This window comes from Pteronotus mesoamericanus, unplaced genomic scaffold (genome assembly GCF_021234165.1).
Source record: "Pteronotus mesoamericanus isolate MK-2021 breed Mesoamerican mustached bat unplaced genomic scaffold, CSHL_Meso_final contig_202, whole genome shotgun sequence".
In the NCBI taxonomy this organism is placed as follows: Eukaryota; Metazoa; Chordata; class Mammalia; order Chiroptera; family Mormoopidae; genus Pteronotus; species Pteronotus mesoamericanus.
Window position 1 is genome coordinate 2,225,861 of NW_026555086.1, and position 18,650 is coordinate 2,244,510.

The 18,650-nt window shown below is 51.4% G+C and overlaps 1 protein-coding gene across 1 annotated transcript in view; it reads right to left on the reverse strand.

Annotated features, from left to right (window-relative positions):
* Window positions 1-8,083: 8,083 nt before the first annotated feature.
* The window catches only part of ITFG1 (integrin alpha FG-GAP repeat containing 1), a 90,431-nt gene continuing 79,864 nt past the window's right edge, over window positions 8,084-18,650 (reverse strand). The window contains exons 15-18 of the mRNA XM_054570304.1: window positions 14,815-14,939; window positions 14,134-14,216; window positions 11,689-11,806; window positions 8,084-9,458 (exon numbers count right to left, since the gene is read on the reverse strand). Of these exons, the coding sequence (XP_054426279.1) occupies window positions 9,399-9,458; window positions 11,689-11,806; window positions 14,134-14,216; window positions 14,815-14,939 (386 nt within the window). The 3' untranslated portion in view covers window positions 8,084-9,398. The remainder of the gene's footprint in view (window positions 9,459-11,688; window positions 11,807-14,133; window positions 14,217-14,814; window positions 14,940-18,650) is intronic.

An 18,650-nucleotide genomic window follows, 5' to 3' on the forward strand; every position in this document is an offset into this window, starting at 1 on the left:
TCTGAAATTATCTTGCTCATCGACTTATTCATCGCCTGTATCCCATTTCCCCCAACTCTATTAAAATATAGGCTGCTGGAAGGCAGCGAGGCTCACCTATTCACTCCATGCGTCCTTGCGGAGCGTTGAGCGTGTTCAGAAAGCAACGACAGCGGCCGGGGAACGTCCCTGGTGGAGGCCCTCCTGCAATCTGCAGCACTTGTGCTGGTAGCTGACGCGCAGTAGGGGTGCCACAAACGTTTGTCCATAGTTAGGGAGGGCGTCGGGCAGGCAAAGAAACCTTCCAGCAATGGCAAGGCCTTCTCTCGTCCCCTCCGCCCCTCCAAGCAAAGCACAGAAGTCAGTTCCCACAGGGTTACTGGTGGACACGCATGTCACGCCAATATACATGACTGAGCCCCTTGCCATGGGAGGCATCAAAGATGTGTATGTTTGAGTGCATACAAATCAGCTACGGTTACACTGAGGCTGCGCGCACAAGAACCAACTGAGTGAGTAGGTAAAACTTTTAAGCGCCTTTCCCCCAAGTATAATAAAGTGGCATTTTGAGAGAGTGTTCAATCGAAGGCATGGGCAATGGTGGAGAAAACAGGACGAGGAGGAAGGCGGCTTCCTCGCGCAGGGAAGGCAATGGGTTCTTGAGGCGCAGCCATGGATGGAAGGAGGAATGAGCGTGTGATGTCGCAGAGAATGGCGCTCGTGAAGGGGGTGCCACACAGAGAGCGGACAGAGAGGAGAGGAGGGGGCGAGCACCCGTTTGGGGCGAGCGTTGTGCTTGGGGGCAGTGGTTACGTTGACCGGGGGGCTTGGATGGTGGGCGTCCTGGCCTGAACACGGGGCAGAGGAGTCTGCCCTGGATTCAGGAGGCCGGAGGCATCGTGGGGGTTTTTGGTTTTTGTTTTTCAACAGCAGAAGATGAATCCGGCAGCCGCGTTGAGGCTATAGTACAAGAGGAGAGAGCAGAGCAACCACAGTATTTCAAAAGTACCCATCCAGCACTTTCTCGCTCAGCCCTCTTTCTTGCCCGAAAAGCCTCTCCTCCAGCGCGTTGGCTGGGGAGCGGCACAGTGCCCGGGGAGTAGACTGGAAAGGCTCATTTCGCGGCCCCCTTGGGAGACACCTGTCTCCGGTAGGTACGCGGGTACACGTCGGCACTCGCGTTTCCAAGGAACGTGGCGAAGCGCAGATGCCCAGCCGAGACGGCTGGGCGGCCATCTGCGGGCGGAACCCATGGGAGGGCGGTCGGCACGGCTCTCCGCTGGCAGTTCTGCAGGGAGCGGGTGCTTCCCCGGAAGAGCCCCCGGCAGCGCCAGGCTGCTCGCAGGTTGCGTGCCAGCGCCCAGCCGGCCTGGCTTCCCCGTGGCCGGCTGCCTCCCGGCAGGGCTCTGGCCGCGCCAGCTCCTCGCAGGACCGCCCCGCAGAGCGCGCTGGGTTTCCTCCGGCCAAGTCTCCTGGTGGGTGCAGGTAGCCCGGGCCCCCGGTCAGAGCAACTCGCGGCAGAAGTGCCGAGCAGAGGTTTCTGTTCTGTCTTTCTTGCTGGAGTCGGGAGCTCTAACAGGCTATTACATGACAGTCTCACAAGGCAGGTGGCTACGTGTCCGGATTGCCACGGACTGAACGTCTGTGCCCCTCGCGACGCCTACGTCCAAGCCCTGAGCCCCCGGGGCGGTTGCACTCGGAGATGGGGCCCCGGAGGTTGAAAGAGGCCGCAGAGCGCGGCCCTGGCCCGATGGGACTCGCGTCCTTACGGGAAGAGCCAGCAGAGGGCGCCCGTGCAGGGGCGAGGCCGCGTGCGGACCGCGGGAGAGGGCGGCCGCCCGCCAGCCCCGCAGGGAGCCCTCCCGCAGGAGGGCGGCCGGGAGCCTGGATCTGGGGCTTCCGGCCGCCAGAACCGTGAGAAAGACGACGGTGCCGGAGCCCGCGAGTCTGCGGCATTTTGCCACGTGATGCGGAGATGCAGTCGAGGCAGAGCCAGGGGTTACGCCGGCCCACGCGTGTGCAGAAAACGTCTTTGCGGCGCCGCCGAGCGGGGACCGGCTGTCCGCGGTGACAGACGGCGGCCTCTTCTGCTGTCGAGTAGCAATGAGCTCTCACCCGCACCCCCTGCCACCTGCTCTTCCTCCCGGGCGCAGACGCGGCCGCGGCGACGGAGAAAATTTACTGAGAAACAGAATCTACAGGATCTCAGAGTGCGCGCGTCTGGTTTTTGTTATGCCACTGTAGGGCTTGGGGGCGGGGGGAGGAAAAGAGGAAAATTATTAATTTTTTAAACTCACGGCATTAGTGTGTCCAGGCTGCCGTGACAAAATACGACCCGCGGGGCAGCGGGAACCACAGAAGCTGATTTTCTCGCAGTTCTGGAGACCGGAAGGCCCAGGTCAAGGCGAGACCCGCCCCCGCCTCGCAGGCCGCGCCCTCCCGGCCGCGCCTTCCCGTGGCCCGGCCTGCGCGCCCACGAGCTCCTCGGGCCTCCCGTCTCCGTCTCCGTAGGCGGACGCTCGCCCCCTGGGTTAGGGCGCCGGCCCTCATGCCTCATTTAACGTTAATTCCCTCGTTAAGGCCCTGTCTCCAAACGCGGTGTCACTGGGGTTGGCGCATCGGCACAGGCCCTGGGGAGGGGGCGGGGGCGGGCACAGTCCAGCCCCTGCACGCGTGAACCCCAGTCACTCCTGTGCCGATGACGGGGGGAAAGAGCTACCTCCGGTTGGGGAGCCTTTTAAAATCAGTTCTTTGTCACCTAAACTTGTTTCCAAATTTCTGCTGAGCCTGTTTCCAAAGCAAGAACGTCTTAAAGAAACACTGCCTACACCCGGGACTGAGGGAATTCAACTTTAGTAGGCAAACCTCTGGTCATCCAGTTGCTTTCATTTGATTGTAAAAAACTAAGAAAGGTCCTAATTGTATTTCTTAGAATAACACTGTTAGCATCTATGGTTTCTTTTTTTAAAAAAGCCCGAATCCCATTTTGAAAGGCGGTCTGTTTATGCTGAAACCTGTTTACTGCCGGCTGAAATGCATGCGGGCTGACTGGTACAATATGAAATCATCGCAGTGCAGTGTAAAATTCTTTTTTTTTTATTTAAAAGATTTTACTTATTTTCAGAGAGAGGGGTAGGGAGGGAGAAAGAGAAGGAGAGAAACATCAATGTGCACAAGAATCGGCAGTTGGTTGCCTCTCCCATGTCTCCAACCAGGGACCTGGCCGCAACCCAGGCCTGTGCCCTCACTGGGAATCAAACCGGCAACTTTTCGGTTCACAGGCTGGCGCTCCACCCACTGAGCCGCACCAGCCGGGGCCAAAGTGTAAAACTCTTAATATGGTTATTTGGTAATGTTGGCTGGAAAATAGAATTTCCTTACCCGTTCAGCTTAAGGGCGCGGCGGGCTGACTCGGTGCTGCCTGTCATGCCTGGACTGTGGACACGAGTGAGGTCAAGTGCGCATGTTCCTCCATGTGTCTGTGTCACTCAGATCTCAGGGTACATTTGTACGGAAGCTACAGCTAAATTACTGCAGTTATTAGCAACAAATCATAAACTGTTTTTTTGTGCTACTAAGTATATGATCTAAGATTTTTAGTGAAACTCATATTTCTAGGTATACGATCTATAAAGGGATCTTTGGGGAACTTTTATAAGAGTAAAAAAGTTATGGGCTGTAGTACCTATTTGGAAAAATGCCTAAACACCTGAATATATATGCCTTAATAAAAATATCTACACACACACACACACACACACACACACACACATACAGCTTAATGATAAAGCCAGGCAGCAAGGAAATACCACCGGATCAAGAAACACAACTTCATCTGAACACGGAAGCGGCCCTCATGCTTGTGCCCGATTCTGACCTTTCAGTCCCCAAGAGTTCCTCACCATTCTGACTTTTATCATTTCCTCCCCGCGCGTTCTGCGCCTGTAAATGCCTCTTTAAACAGCGTGCAGCTGTCTCTGAACTTCGTGTGAATTGTATCGCGCTGTATATATTTGCATGCGATTTGTTTTTTTGCCAAGCTTTCTGAGACTGATCTGCGTTGTTACGTAGGGTGGTATGCCATTAAATGTCACGGCCGCATAGAATAGGATTTCTTTGCATAAAAAGCCACGTAGACGGACATTTTGAGAGTTTGTAGCTTTTAGCCCTCCTGCACATGGCTGCTGTATTTATGGTCGGCTCTGCTCAGGTTCGGCAGCCGCGGATTCGACTAGCCATGGATCAAAAATATTTGAAAGAAGTGTTTTCTGCTGACTTAATTTTATGTCATTAGGCCTGTGAGGGTTGGGTCTGAACCGCACAAGTTCAACCTTTTCTTGTCATTATTCCCTAAGCAATGCTGCATGACAACTTCTTGTGGCCATGTGGTAGGTATTGCATGTAACCTAGAGGTGACTTAGGGTGTACAGGGGGATGGGCCGAGGTTGTGTGCAAATAGGACACCGTTTTACACAGGGGGCTTGAGCACCCCTGGACTTTGGTGTCTGCGGAGCGTGGGCGGGGCACGGAACCAAGCCCCCGCGGGTACCAGGGGTTGACGGCACACCTCGGTACTGTGTGCGGGTGCGAGAGCGCCCGCTGAGAGCAGGGCTGCCGTGTAGAAGGGCAGCACACGCATCTCCAGCTTCGGTGAGTGTAAGGAAAAGCGACGCCAGCTCTGCGGGGTGGCTCCTGCCCTTCTTAGAAAGTCCCGCTGAGAACACGCGAGGTTTCTCTTGCTTCATGTCCACACCCTCATTTGGTTATTGCGGCTTTTACTGCTACTTGTCAAACCAGTGTGTGTTTAGCGGTATCTCCGTGAAGTGATAATTTGAATTTTTCTTAATAATCAGGTTGAACACCTTTTACATGCATATTGGCTGCTTGGATTTTTGGGGGGTGGGTGTGAACGATCATTCAAAACTTCTGCCCCGTTTTTTACTGGGCTGCTTTTTAAAATCATTTTGTAGAATTTCTCTATTTCTGGATACTAATCAGTCACATACATTGAAAATGTTTTCTTTTACTCTATGACTTGTCTCTTTACCCTTTTAACGGTGTCTGTGATGAACAGCAGTTATTAATTTTAAAGTACTCCAATACATCAAAAATTTCCTTTATACATTGTGTTGTGACTTGAATAAGAACCAACCCCTACCCGAGGGCCATGAAGTTATTTATGTATATTAAATACTAAATGCTTATAACTTTGCCCTTCACATTCAGGTCTTCGATTCACCTGTCTCCTTGCTGATACTACACTGCATTATTCATTATTGTTACTCCAAGTTCTGACATCTGAGCAATTTCTTGCTCTTTTTCGATTGCCTTGACTACTGTTGGCCTGTTGTATCCCCATATACATTTTAGAAACAGCCTATGGAGCTCAGGAACAACAGCAACGCCGCTGGGACGCTGAGCGGAGCTGGGAGAGGCTGGACATCCTCACAACGGTCAGTTGCGCTGCCCACAAACGTGGTGTGACTGGGCGTTTATGGAAGGTTTGTTTAGTGTTTCCCAGAAGAGTTTCACGATTGACCAGATGTGGTGCGTTTTGTTCTGGTGTGTACAGTATCTGTAGTTACGTCTCCTTTTCCATTTCTGACGTGGGTTATTTGTGCCCAATTTCCTTTTTTTTTTTGTAGTCATATTTACTTAAAACATGTTTTGCAAGCAGAATGGCATGTAACAACCGTGTGACTAATAATTTGCACAATGTGTAAATCATAGCTGAACTGGACATTTACTCTCTTATAAAAAATATGGCAATTTATGTAATGACTCAGGAGAATTATGTGTTACAGAAAAGGGAGATTTATGTTTTGATTACGTAGCCAAGGAGTGAATCTAAAGTGGTCCACACTGATTTGTGGCGCAGGAGTCTCCAACTACACAGACAGTCCTAGGTAAGTTATGTTCGCTTATTTATCCTCAAGGGCTTTGGAAGTGCCGTCAACAGGCTGAACGCAGATATACTATTGACTTATTTCAAATCCATCTCAAATCGATGGAAATTATAGGTATGAGTAATTTTAAATTCTAAAGTATGAATGTGGCTCTCAGATTTTCAGTGAGTATAAATGTCCCAAATGGCATATAAAACACCCCACTTCCTTCTTCTCTCAGAGGCCCTCGGGCAGCCCGTGGCGGGCGGACGGAAGGGCGTGGGGGGCGAAGGCCCGGCCTCCCCGCCCTGACGTGGGACAGGGGAGGGGCGGGGGCCGCTCGTCCTCTCTCAGCGCTCACCGTGGCCTTGCAGGAGAGCACATCTCAGCGCTCCGTCGCTGATGGAGAGCGCTCCTGAACTGGTTACCCATTCTCTTGGTCTTTGAAAGTAACCGGCCTGGTGACGGGAAGCCAGGCTGCGAGTCGCGGCCGCGGCGCCGGGAACCTTTCAGTTCCCCTTTGTCCGGGGCGCTCGGCCCTCAGGGTCCGAGCTCCGTCTTCAGCGACCATCGGGGGCTGGCGCACACAACTCAGCCTTGCGAGCTGCTTTTGTGAGCGGTTCTAGCTATTTTTAAGGATTAATAGTTACTGGTTTTATTCTTTCTTAGAGACCTTCTAACAGATGAAAGAAAAGTTACTTCTTAAAACATGACTAACACTCATCCTCTTGCAATGGCGCTGAGGATCCGCTGGGCCCTTGTAGAGACCTAGGCTTCACCCTGTGATCTCGTGGTGCTGCTGTTCCTGCATCCTGAACACGCTGCCGGAGGGCTTCTCTGCGTGAAAAGGCTGCCCACGAAGCCGAGACCGCCCCCTCCGGAGGCGTGGTGCCCACCGCTTGTGAGATGCTCTTCCTGGGCCGGTAGGGACACTTAGTCATGGGTGGGTGCGTGTCCAGGTACCTCCACCCACAGTGGGTCCCTACCCTCCCTGAGTGAGAGCGAGGAGGGTAAGGAGAGTCTGTTTAAAAGTTGCGACCTTTAACCCTGAGGCCTGCTAGGAGTGAGAGCTATCTTGGGAATCAAGTTTTTGAAAGTATGTAACATTTTTTGGCATGTAGAGGGAGAAATAGAAACTGGCTAGTTCAAATGAATGCTGTATTAGCAACAATGTATTTATGGTACAGGTGACCCTTGAACAAGATGAGGTTTGGGGCGCCAACCCCCTACCGGTGTCGTTGGAAAACCCACATGTGACTTCTGACTCCCCTAAAAGTTAACTACTGAGAGCCTGCTGTTGTCCGGAAGCCTTACTGATAACAATCGACCAGCACATATTTTGTTGGTTACATCTATTATCTATATGCTCGTATACCATATTCTTACAATAAAGCCAAAAAATAGAAAATGTTATTAAGAAAATCGTAAGGAAAACACATCTACAGTATTCATTGAAGAAACTCATGTGTAAATGGATCTACGTGGCTCAAACCCGCGTGGCTCAAGGGTCGACTGTACAACAAATACTGTGATTTCTGTCTTCACGATGATTGTTAAGGATTACTCCTCCCAGTTCCCCAGGAGGACAGAAATGCTTCTCAGTGGAAGGGAGGCAGGAAGCGCGTCACCCACTGTCCCTGCAGCGTGGAAGGGGGGCGGGAAGGAGCCCACATGTACCAAGTACCTCCTGTGCCCGCGCTGCCCAGTACGGCTCAATACAGTCCTTCAAGGTGTCACCACCGTGTCGCGATGGAGAAACCAAAGCTCACAAAGGCCGAGTGGTGGGCCAAAGGTCACCGGGTGGGACAGCCAGGCTCTGTACCCAGACTTGTCTAACCTCGAGGTCCTCTACTCTTTCCACTACAATATTCAAAATTAACATAAAGGCGCTTGTAGTTGATTCTTAATGTTCTGCGCCCGCTGGCCCTTAATGAATGACTTGGATGCTGCATTTGGAGCGTGGCGTCCAGATCTGGAAGCATCCTGTAGGGTCGCTGGGCTCTGATTGCCATCACATGCCTTCTGCCTGCGGCGCTGCTCCCCGTGGGCCCCGGCCGCAGCGGGGGTTTCAGTCAGGCGGGGCAGCCGGCGGCCCACAGGGGCAGCGGGCGAGCTCATTTCCCTTGGTCTCCCAGGCTGGTGTGCAGCCCGGACCTCAGCGTCCCTCCCGCTCTGGAATGTTGCCAGTAACTCACAAACTCACTGAAATACTTTGTGTCAACACAGAGTATTTATTAAGACGACATTAACATGCTTAGACACAAAGTAACCCACTTAAACACATGCCGATCTCAGTGAACCCTAAAGAGGTAACATGAGGAACAGAGTGGTTTTCAGGTCAGTTTTCACGGTCCGGAGCTGCCCCACGCCCGCGGGCGTACAGATGGGTATCAGTGCTGGTTAACTGTGCACCTTCCCCCCAACCTTAGATTTAAGTCTCAAAATGACTTCCCGGCCCAGTGACGCTCACAGAAGTTCGCACTGGAGTCTGACTGCAGTCAGGCTCCCACGTGCTCCTGGGAAGGGACGTGTGCCTTCCCGGGCCAACCTGTCACGGTCCCCTTCAGGAAACTGATGCTCATCATCGCCACATGGCAAGGATCAGGGTTCAGCTGAAAATCCGGGGCACGTTCCTTCTTGGAGGGCGTTATAATAGTTTTAGTTATTATGAACAAGTAAGAAACCCTTGTATTAGGTACCAACCACCAAGAATTTAGGTTTTCCAAGTATTATTTCCTAATGCCTGAAAATAAAATTCTTTAGAGTCTATGTCTTTTGATAATTAGCCGTAGAAGTCTAAAAAAGTCATCGAAAAGCAGGGACAGTTACCGCTCACTGAGCACTTCTCTGCGCCAGACCCGACACGCCGAGCGCCTGACACACGTCATCGCTGTGACGCGCACGCTGACTGGCTGCACGGCAGCGCCCGCCAGCGGCCAACGGGGAGCGGAGGCTGCCCGAGGCCCGGCATCAGCCCAGCTCCCACGGCGAGGACGCAGCGCGGCCCGGGGCGGAGCGTCCGCCTGGCCGCCCGCGGCTCCACGGTCAGCTGCCCAGCCGCTGCCCAGCCAACGCCAGCGACACCCCCGCCTGGCGAGATGAAGGGGAAGGTTGACAACTTGATCTGCGGGACCCACGGCAGTGCCCTCGGCAGCGTTCGAACAGGAAACAGGACCAGGTCACGTGGGACGTGAAAAACCTGCTTGCTTGAGTGCTTTTATTTACAGTCTCCCCCTCACCGTGATTCTAATATGATTACAGCGACACAGACACCCGAGCACATGCAACGCGCCCCCCCACGGAACAGAAGCGCACAGCGCGCTTAAATAAAGAGCCCGATCGCGGTGTGCAAAGTGCTTTAAAAAAGACCTGCGACACATTCAGACCACGTTTGCGTGAATGCTGTCCGATAATTACCAAAAGAAGCATCGTTTATAAATAATATTCAAAATCCCCTATTTTCTTCTCTAAGCCAAATGTAGCATGTCAGTTAATCACATGAAGGCCGGTCCATCGTGTGATATGAAAGGCGAGTCACATGGCGTCGAAGTGGAACCGGTGGGCTTCCTGGCGTTTTTCTCTATCGTCCGCTTTCTGAAAGAGAATGTCAGACTAGGTTATAAAATGATGGGAAATGTCAAGAAACGACTCATTTCTGAAATTAAAGTGGTTAATTTAAAAAAAAAAAAAAAGCCCTCACCATCTAGCAGACAACAGGTGTGATTTTTGTGGTCTTATGAATTATTTTTAAAGTTTACAGTAGTGATTTTATAAATGGTCCATTAAATTGAATTTAAAAATCAACAAAAAATGTTCCTTACATGCTCAGTTTGTTACTTATTTGAAAATAGGAGTAAACATGCGATTTTGTAAGGATGGAATCAACTATTACATTTTCCCTGTTCTTAACACTGATGTTAATAAACAAATCTGATTATACTAAGCTATGTTAATTATTTTGGGGTTAACCTATTGATTTAGCAGAATTTATTGACTCTCTGCTCCCAGCAACGTACTGTGCTTGGTATTTTGAGGGACTAAAAAGACCCTCAGTTTTGTATTTTGTTCTCAAGGAACTTAAAGCTTAGAAAGAGAAAGCCAAACATATTTCAGAATACCAAGCGAGAAATGTCACCAGCACTCTGAGAGGGAGGCGGCTTCAGGTCGGCTGAGGAAAGGGGGCCTTTGAAAGGACAGCGATGGCGCTGGAGGCAGAGCAGGCTGCGGAGGACGTCAGGCGGGGGCGGGGACCGTGCCGGGGCACCTGGTGAGAAAGGCTGGCGGGGCCCACGGGGTCCCTGGAGGGTCAGGGAGGCCGCTGAGTGGGCGGGCGGTCTCCAGAGTCCGGGTGGGCCGGCAGCAGCGGGACGGAGGAGGGACAGGGGGCGGGCGGGGGGCCGGCGCCCAGTGGAAGTGCCGTGGAGGGGGACAGGGACAGTGGCCGAGCCTTGGAGGAAGGCAGGAGACAGAGCTTTAGACCCTGGTTTCGGGGCGGGCCAGGGAGCCAGGCAATGGCTGAGGGTGGGGGAGGGGGCTGGGGGGAGGAGGCTGGCAGACCGCGGGGCATGGGGGGCCCTGGCAGGTGCGCGGCCTCCAAGTGCAGGCAGGGGCGGGCCCGGGGGCAGGACAGGAGCCCCCATGGCCAGGGCCACGCGCCTGTCTGTGCGTGAGCCTCCGCCTTTAGCCACGCACTGAGGGTGGGAAGCCCCCCAACGCCCCTACTGTAACCAGGCCCCCTGAGAAACTAATCAAATTAATTTCCTTAATTTAGGTTGAGAGCTAAATAATATTTCAGACTAGGCTCCGACAGTTCTGGACACCAGTCCGTGAGGCCGCCCTGCATCTTACCTCCTCAGCTGACCTTAAAATGAACTGGATGTGTAACTTTATCACGTTTTTGATTCGAAAGGAGTGGTGTATTTGGAGAGAAGCCTATGAACACTTAGCAGAACAAGGAGCATGCTCTCCTTCCCGCAGACCGGCCAAGGGGGTGCCGGCGGTCACCGCGGTTAAAGGGCCGTGATGGCCCGACGACACAGCGCGGGCAGAGCCCGGCCTCGGGGACTCAGCTTTTCCTGTTTACAGCTGTCCTGCTAGTGCCTTTGCGATAGCCTCCTTTTCTCCTCACTAGCGCTGTATAAAAAACGGACATTTTTGGAGTTTCGTTTTTCATTATTTAGGGTGTCACACTAAAGCCCAGAAATCGGGTCACTGCAAAGAACAGTTCCTAGACGGCAAAGATGCGCCCCCCGGTCGCTCCCCGCGCGGACCCCGAGACGCGCCGTGCGCGCGGTGAGCGCCAACGCCGCCTCCACAGAGGGCGCTGCCGTCCCGGGGCGAGCAGGGCTCTCTCGGGCGGCAAACGCTCTCATTGACAAGGTGCTCATGTTCTCAGGCCCTTGTGAAATTGTTTCTCATTAAGAGTTTCTTCTTTTTCCTTTTTGAATTTTTTAAATTTTATTTTTCCATCACCATTTATCCCCCCACACCCTCTTCCTCGTCCACCCATGCCCCTCCCCCACTAATTAAGATGTTATCTATACCCAGCAGTTTGGGGGTGATCCCTCTATAACTCTTGTACAACCGTCAGTTTTAAAATGAATAGTCTCCTCCTGGGATTTGCACGAATTGCTAAGACACATGGTAACCCAACGAGATAGAAAAAGTGATCGATCATCAGTAAGATGACAGCACGGACGGAACCTGAGAAATCAGAATCTTAACCGCGTCAAAAACGATTCGACCACGGCGGTTCCGGAGCACTGCATCGCCGTCACAGGGTAACCCAAGCGACTGCCGCGGGGACCCCGGGGGCCGAGCGGACCTTCTCCTGCCAGTGCAGGGCGCCGATGATGGCCAGGATGAAGACGCAGACGCCGACCAGCGCGATGGCCGTCAGCAGCACGATGTTGCTCGGCGTGAGGTACAGCTTGGCGCTCCAGCTGCGGGCGAGAACGGACAACTGAAATTGCGGCTTTAATGGAGATCAAAGAGCAAAAGAGCTTATCAATCAATTCATTCACTCAATCATTCACCCACCTATCCATTTGCTAGAAATAAAACAAAAGCCCTAAATGGATAGCAACGGTCCTGCTGAGTTCAGATTAACTCAGCGGACTGAAAGAGAACAGAATTTCTGATGAGATGCTGTGATATTTTTCTTTGATCCTGTGAGAACTATTCTTATGTACATTTATCAAGGGTACTTTGGACAATGTGACACATTGTTTTCACATCTTGCTTGACTTGCTTAATTTGAAACCTTGAACTCTACAGCGAGGTAGCCACATGGTTTTGATAAGATTTCTGTATCCTTTTTCTAACCTCTGCTCACATATGTACCAGGACCAACTGGCACAACCACATGTCCAAGCAGGCGCAGGCGGATGGCTTGTGCGAAACTTCTGTCGCTTGTGTGTCAGTGTGTACAGCACTGAGCTGACGTGAGACTTTGCACAGACCCACGCTGAGTCCGCCGGCGCCCGTGGCGATAAGCAGACCTCGGCGCGGGCCGACGCAGGCCCTTCTCCTAGAGCAGCCGGCAAACCGCCGCTGTGCGGAGCTGGGGAGCCCACGGCGGAGCCCTGCCCGCCGGGGCCGCAGGCGGCTCCGTGGGAGTCATCTCTGTGTGCATCTTAGAGTTTAATAAAGGTAAGGGCATTCGGATCAATGGCAAGTAGCAATTGACTTATTTTGGAATAATTAAAGTTTATTGATCCATAAGTTAGTCTCTAGTCAATAAATCTCAGACTACACCTCAAACTATAATCAATTTGTTTTCTTATTATGTACATAAGTTTGAAAAGAACATTTCTTCAGAAAAAGCAAGAAAAACATGACAAATGCTGAGATTATGGAAGAAAAATTCTCACAGAGTTTTCCAGAAATTCAAAAGTAAGAAAACAGATCCTGTTAATTAGTCAAGATTAGCTACTCAGTGCTTTATCTCATACTTAGGAAAGTTCCTTGGTAACAAGTTTCTGGTATTTTGACCTTTTAAACAGATAGTAACACCCACGAATATACAGTGGACTTCTGTCCAGCGCTCAGGTCACGCTCAGAAGCAGCCTGCCCGTCAGTCCTGGGCACATCCCGCGGAGACACGGTCGCGTGGCGCACGTGGGTGGCCGCCGCCTTGCAGTGATCTGGCCACTGCTTATCCTACACTCTCTGCACACGCGCTCCTCTCCCCCGTGCTGGCCCGCCGCTCCACGCTGGGGATGTCCCATGTCGGGACGCCGCGCCCCACACACGTCCCGTAACTTACACGGCTTCCCACGCAGGGAGCGGCTGTTCTGGCTCTATCAGTTTTATGTACAGAAAGCTAACAAACATCATATAGATTCTTTAGAAAATGTGGCCTCAGGTTGTAACCGTTTCTGGCAAACCACCTGACTACATCCCACCTAGAAAATGTAACGAAGAACAACACAGCCTGTACTGTGAGAAGAACTGTACCAAGCAGGGCCCACCGGTCACACATTCGCAGACCCGCTACCGGTCTCCCTCCGCCATTCTTCACGTTGGTATCAGACCGGCCTTCAGAACATGTTATGAATAAAAATAACGTTATGTTCTTTCAAGTGAAACTTGAATGCTTGTGAATAGCTTTGTCATTGACTTTTTTAAAAAGATGGAATCTAGTGATTAAAAAAATGAACATAGGTAAATGCAGGATTAAGAGTTCAATGCTACATCGCGGAAGGCACGCGTGTGCTCACAAGGACAAGGGCACCTCCCGTTCAGGGACAACGCGCTGCGCGCAGGGCGCCCAGCTGAGCACCGCCCGCCCGCACCCATGGCAGGTGGGGGCCTGGTCTCAGAGAGACGGAGGGCTGGCTCTGGCCCAGCCGGTCCGCGGTGGCTCTGCGCGTCGAGCCCGGGTCTGTGTGCCTCCAAAACCTGTGCCTTGCCCCTGTGGGACCTGCGGGCACACCACCGGTGAGAGCTTTTACGGCAGAGTCCGGTTCTTATGAAAACTCAGCATCCTAAGGTTTCAGAACGTAGAGCGAGTAAACTGAAGGCTGGCTTATTTACGTGGAATGTGTATAAACCCCTCGTTAACCTGCCGTTTCTATAATACGGTTTAATTTGCTCTTTGTGAAAACCGTCAGGGAACTCTGGTGTCAGTATGTCTAGCCACTTCAGGTTTGCGGTGAGGGAACCAGGGGTGGCACGCCCGGGGACGGGGACACGCGGGGACAGGGAGCTTTAAGAGGACAGCACTGTGCACACGACTCAGGGCGGACGGCGCCGGCAGGGACGTTACCTCCGGGGGACGCTGTGAGGGAAGGGGATCACGATGAGCTGGGAGTTCGGGATGATGGCCGTCCACTCCTGCTTCCGCACGGCCTGCAGAGGAAGCGACGGACAGGGTCAGCGGCGCGCGGGAACGTCGTGGCCAGCAAGGACACGACAAACACCCTGCTGCTTTCTTTGAATCCGGGGCAGGGGCTGAGCCACACTCACACTCGTTAAGTCCCAAACGGGGCTCCTGGGCCCCGCTGGCATTTTTTAAAAGCATCTTTTCAGGGGGAGGAGTTTATCTCTGTCTCATGGATTCATTAATTCAACAGATACTTATTGAGGGCTCTTATGTAGCTGTCGCTGTTCAAAGTGCTTCGCCCTAATGCTCCTTGGAGCTCAAAGTGGAGGTGAGTATGACAACAAGCAAATACAACGGCGGGGGCGGGGGGTCGCGGGTTGGGCAGGGAAAGGGTGGCGTGGAGGCACAGGAAGCCACGGGGTTCTGGGGAGGAAGTGGCCAGCCCTCCTTCAAAGGACCAGCGCTCTACGTAGGGCAAAGGCCACTACTAAAGTCGATTTTCTTAGTTCTTTAAAGGGAATACAAATATTGGAATTATTGCAATTCAAGTCAATTCAATTAGAATGTTTGCCTAGGGAATATCAAAATATAGATCAATTGTAAACAAAATATATTGTGACTCACCTTCTCTCCGGATGGACGGGGGATACCAACGTAGAGATGATCAAGGAAATTTGCACTTCGACCCAAACCAAGTACATTGTATGGTAGCTGGAGCGCTAGATGTGCTGACTGGCTGAGCTGTCCGGCTGAATGTATTAAAAATAAAAAATAAAAAAAGAGAAAGAAAGGCATCTTTGGAAACATTGTTCTTATCAAGTATTAAAATAAGACGTTAAAAATTCAGGTGCTAGAACTTATCCTTTCAGGATAGAAATGTGCAATGAAATGTCTGGTTCATTTGCTTTTTAAAGAAAACAGCTTTATCAAGATATAACTCACATGCCATAAACATCTGGTTTTGAGTACATTCAAAAAGCCATTGACCCATCACACCAAACTGTAGAACATTTTCACTGTCCCACAGAAATCCGCTCCATTACCCGTCACCCTTGCCCCTAGGCCCCGCTTCCCGGCCGTGGCTACGAACCGGTGCCCCCCTGTGTGGATGGGCCTGCTCTAGGGGTGCACGCAGCCGCGCCGCCCACGGGCGGTCTCCTTGTGAAGGGTGCTGCTGGGGGCGATCACGCCCAGGAGCTGCGGGGGCTCGCGGTTCCCGAGTGGCCGCTCCCGCAGGAAGAGAGGACTGGCCAACTTCCCCGCAGCCGCTGAGGTCGCAGCCTTCTCCCTTCTCCGGTGGTGAAGGGGTACCTCACCGAGGCTCTTTTGTGTATTTTGATGCTGGCCTTCTTTTCACATGCTTAGTGGCCATTTCTGTAGCTTCCTTTTTTACATCTCTAAGGTTTTAAAAAGACCTTAAAGTGGTCTCCGCTTTCATTTTGTTTTAGTGTTTTTTTTTTTTCTTTTGGTCAGCTTAGCCAAAAGTCTGTAAATGTTAATCTTTAAGAAAACTCTCTTTATTGGTTTTCTCTGTTTTTCTATTCCCTACTTATTTCCTCTCATTTCTTGCCTTCTGTTTCCTTGGGTTTAGTTTGCTTTTCTTTTTCTAGTTTCTTAAAGTAGGTTAGATTTCTGGTTTCAGACTGTTTTTTCCTTAATGGAGGCACTTGTAGCATCAAATTGCTTCGCGCACCTGCCTCAGCTCCATCCTACTCATTTTGGTAGGTTGTGTTTTTGTTTCCATTCACTTAAGTACAGTTTCCCTTGCGATTTCCTTCTTCTTTGGTTTTTTAGGAGTGTCTTTAAATTTTCACATACTCATGAGTTTTCGAACTATTTTCATTTCTAACATCATCCAGTTGCAGTTGGGGAACATGCTTGGGACGATTTCCATCCTTTCAGCTTCCGGGAGTCTTGTTTTATGGCCCAGTGCGCGGGGGACGCAGCGCCTGTGCCGCCGGTGCCCATCTGCTGGGCCGAGCGGTTTGCTGGGTCTTTGTTTCTTTCTACCCATCTTCTACCCAGCTGTTTGATCCGTTACTGAAAGCGGGGTATTCAAGTCTCTGGTCATTTAGTGTTGAATTATCTTCTTCAATTCTTTATGTCTTTTGGGGGTTCTGTTGTTAGATACTTATGTCTTTATAGTTGTTATATGGATTTTTATGGATTCCTTATGGATTGATCTTTTTAATGTGATTAGAAAATGTCCCTCATCTCTAGTTAACAACTTTGTCTTAAAGACTAGCTTTGTCTGACGGGGAAGAGGCCGCCCCAGGTCTCCTGTGGCTGCTCTGCGTGGTGTGACTTCCCCTTCTCATGGTGGCTCTCTCCTTCTTTGTATCCCTGAACTTAACGTGTGTCTCCTGCACATGGTACCTGGTTGGGTCCAGTCCTACTGTCCCTTCTGCCAACCTCTGCCTTGTGATAGGAGCGTCTCTTCCATTTACTACCCTGGCTTGGGGAAAAATAATCAGCTCTACAAAAATGAAATAAAAGGCCACAGCCAAACAGCCGATGTTTTATGTAATGCCTCTTCTCGGGAGAGAGAACTGTTCTGAGAAACATTTGTTGTTCCCAGACAGACGGCTCTGAAGCTGCCACACTGACAGCAGTTGACAGGGACAGAGGAGCAGCCTGGGGGGGACAGCGCGGGACTGATGGCCGGGGGCACCGCAGGCTGCGGCCGGGCCGCTCTGCTTGCATCGGGTTTCACTGCTGGGCCACGCCCGAGTGTGCGCAGACGGTGAGGCGGTGCCTCCACTCCAGCAGGAGGCCGAGGTTAAGCGATTTGACCCCAAACCCAGAGCCACTAAGTGGGGGGCAGGGGCGTTGACTTCGCAGCCTAATCTCAAACCCCACATCCTCCGTTGCCACCTGTGGCCCGTTTTCAGGAGTACAGTGTGACGCTTGTCTGGCTGCTCCAGAAAAAGGACTTCTAATGACACGAAAGAACCCTCTGCAGTGAGAGCTGTTTATTTCTTTGGCTGTTTGGGTCTGTATGGGTGCGGGGTCCCCAGGGACTGACCTGGGGGCTGTAGCATTTCGTACGCCGTCGCCCCCATTCACGTGGCCGCCTGCGGGTTGGTAAGCCATGGGCCTGCGCCCGACGGCTGCGGGCCACCTTTGTGATGTCCTCTCTCGATACCTGAAACCTGGGCCACTGAGGCAGTTCTGGGAGATGAGGCTGCTCAGGTCGGGCTCTGTCTCTAATCTGATGACGTCTGGGCAGGACACGAGTATGAAAACGACAGTGCCCCGGGTACGGCCGCGCCCGGGGCCGGCACAGGCGCCAGCTCCGGGACTCCCAGTAGTTCAGCGGCAGAGCGAAAATGTCAGGCCACCCTCACTCTCTGTAGGGGGTGCTACGGGGAACACTGCGTTATTGTGCCACGTGCTGTGGGTGTTAAATGGTGTTTTCCTGTAGGACAACAATACGAGAGTATCAGGTGGGAGTTGGCGTTTCTTTCTCTGTGAGGAAAATCTGTAATCTTGAGAATGGCAAGTGGGTAACAACCTGAACAGGAGAGGTTAACGCAAGTGAAGCCAAGGCTTGTAAGGGAAGCATCCTCATAAACAGATTTAACACCGAGTCTATTCCATGGTCCGGGGCCCAACAGAAACGTGACCGGCCCACCGCGTTTCCTCTCGCTAATTGGACCACGCTTCGCGAAGGCCTGTGTCCAGTCCCTCAGCTGACACACGCTCGGGCCTGCCCGAGTCTGGAAGTGAGACAGGTCCCCTGATTGATGGGTCCTTTGCCCGTCAGGGGACGGAGACATGACTCTGCTCCCGGCAGGACAAAGGAATAAAGGGAGAGACCATTCCAGGTGCAGGCGCGCTTCTCACAACAAAGTTGTCAAGAATGTTTAAAATTCTACTAAAATCAGCAGGTTAAAAGGTTTCGATAGATGATAAAATTAAGAAATTTAAAATGCCTTATCACTTGCTTTCCTTTGCTGCTGCTCCATTTTAATTGCTAACAGAGTAAGTTTCTGATATAGCTATTAAAATCTTCCCAGCGAGAACAATGATCCACCTGAGGCAATAATCTGTTATCTAATATGATGAGGCTCATTGTTAATGTTTATCAAATTAGAGTCCTAGTCACAGAATATCTACCAATGACACAGGTGTTTCTGGTGTGCACTGTCTGTCTTTCTCATGGAGAAGAAAAGGAGACAAATCTCAGATGCAGATGCTTAAAGATACAACCTCAGAAAAATACAACTCGCGTGTTCCCTCACCTGTAAAATCAGAATGACATTACCACCTACTGCCCAGGTTCCACGAGGCGATTACAGCCATAATACTGAACTTCTAATGTGCTTTGAAAATGGCAAAGCACTAGGCAAACGTTAGTTGTTATTTTGATAATATAATCACTCCTCATATTTGTTTGTTCCTTAGGTTGAGATTTAACTTGCTATAGTTCCTGAAAAAATAGTGTACCACTAATTTTT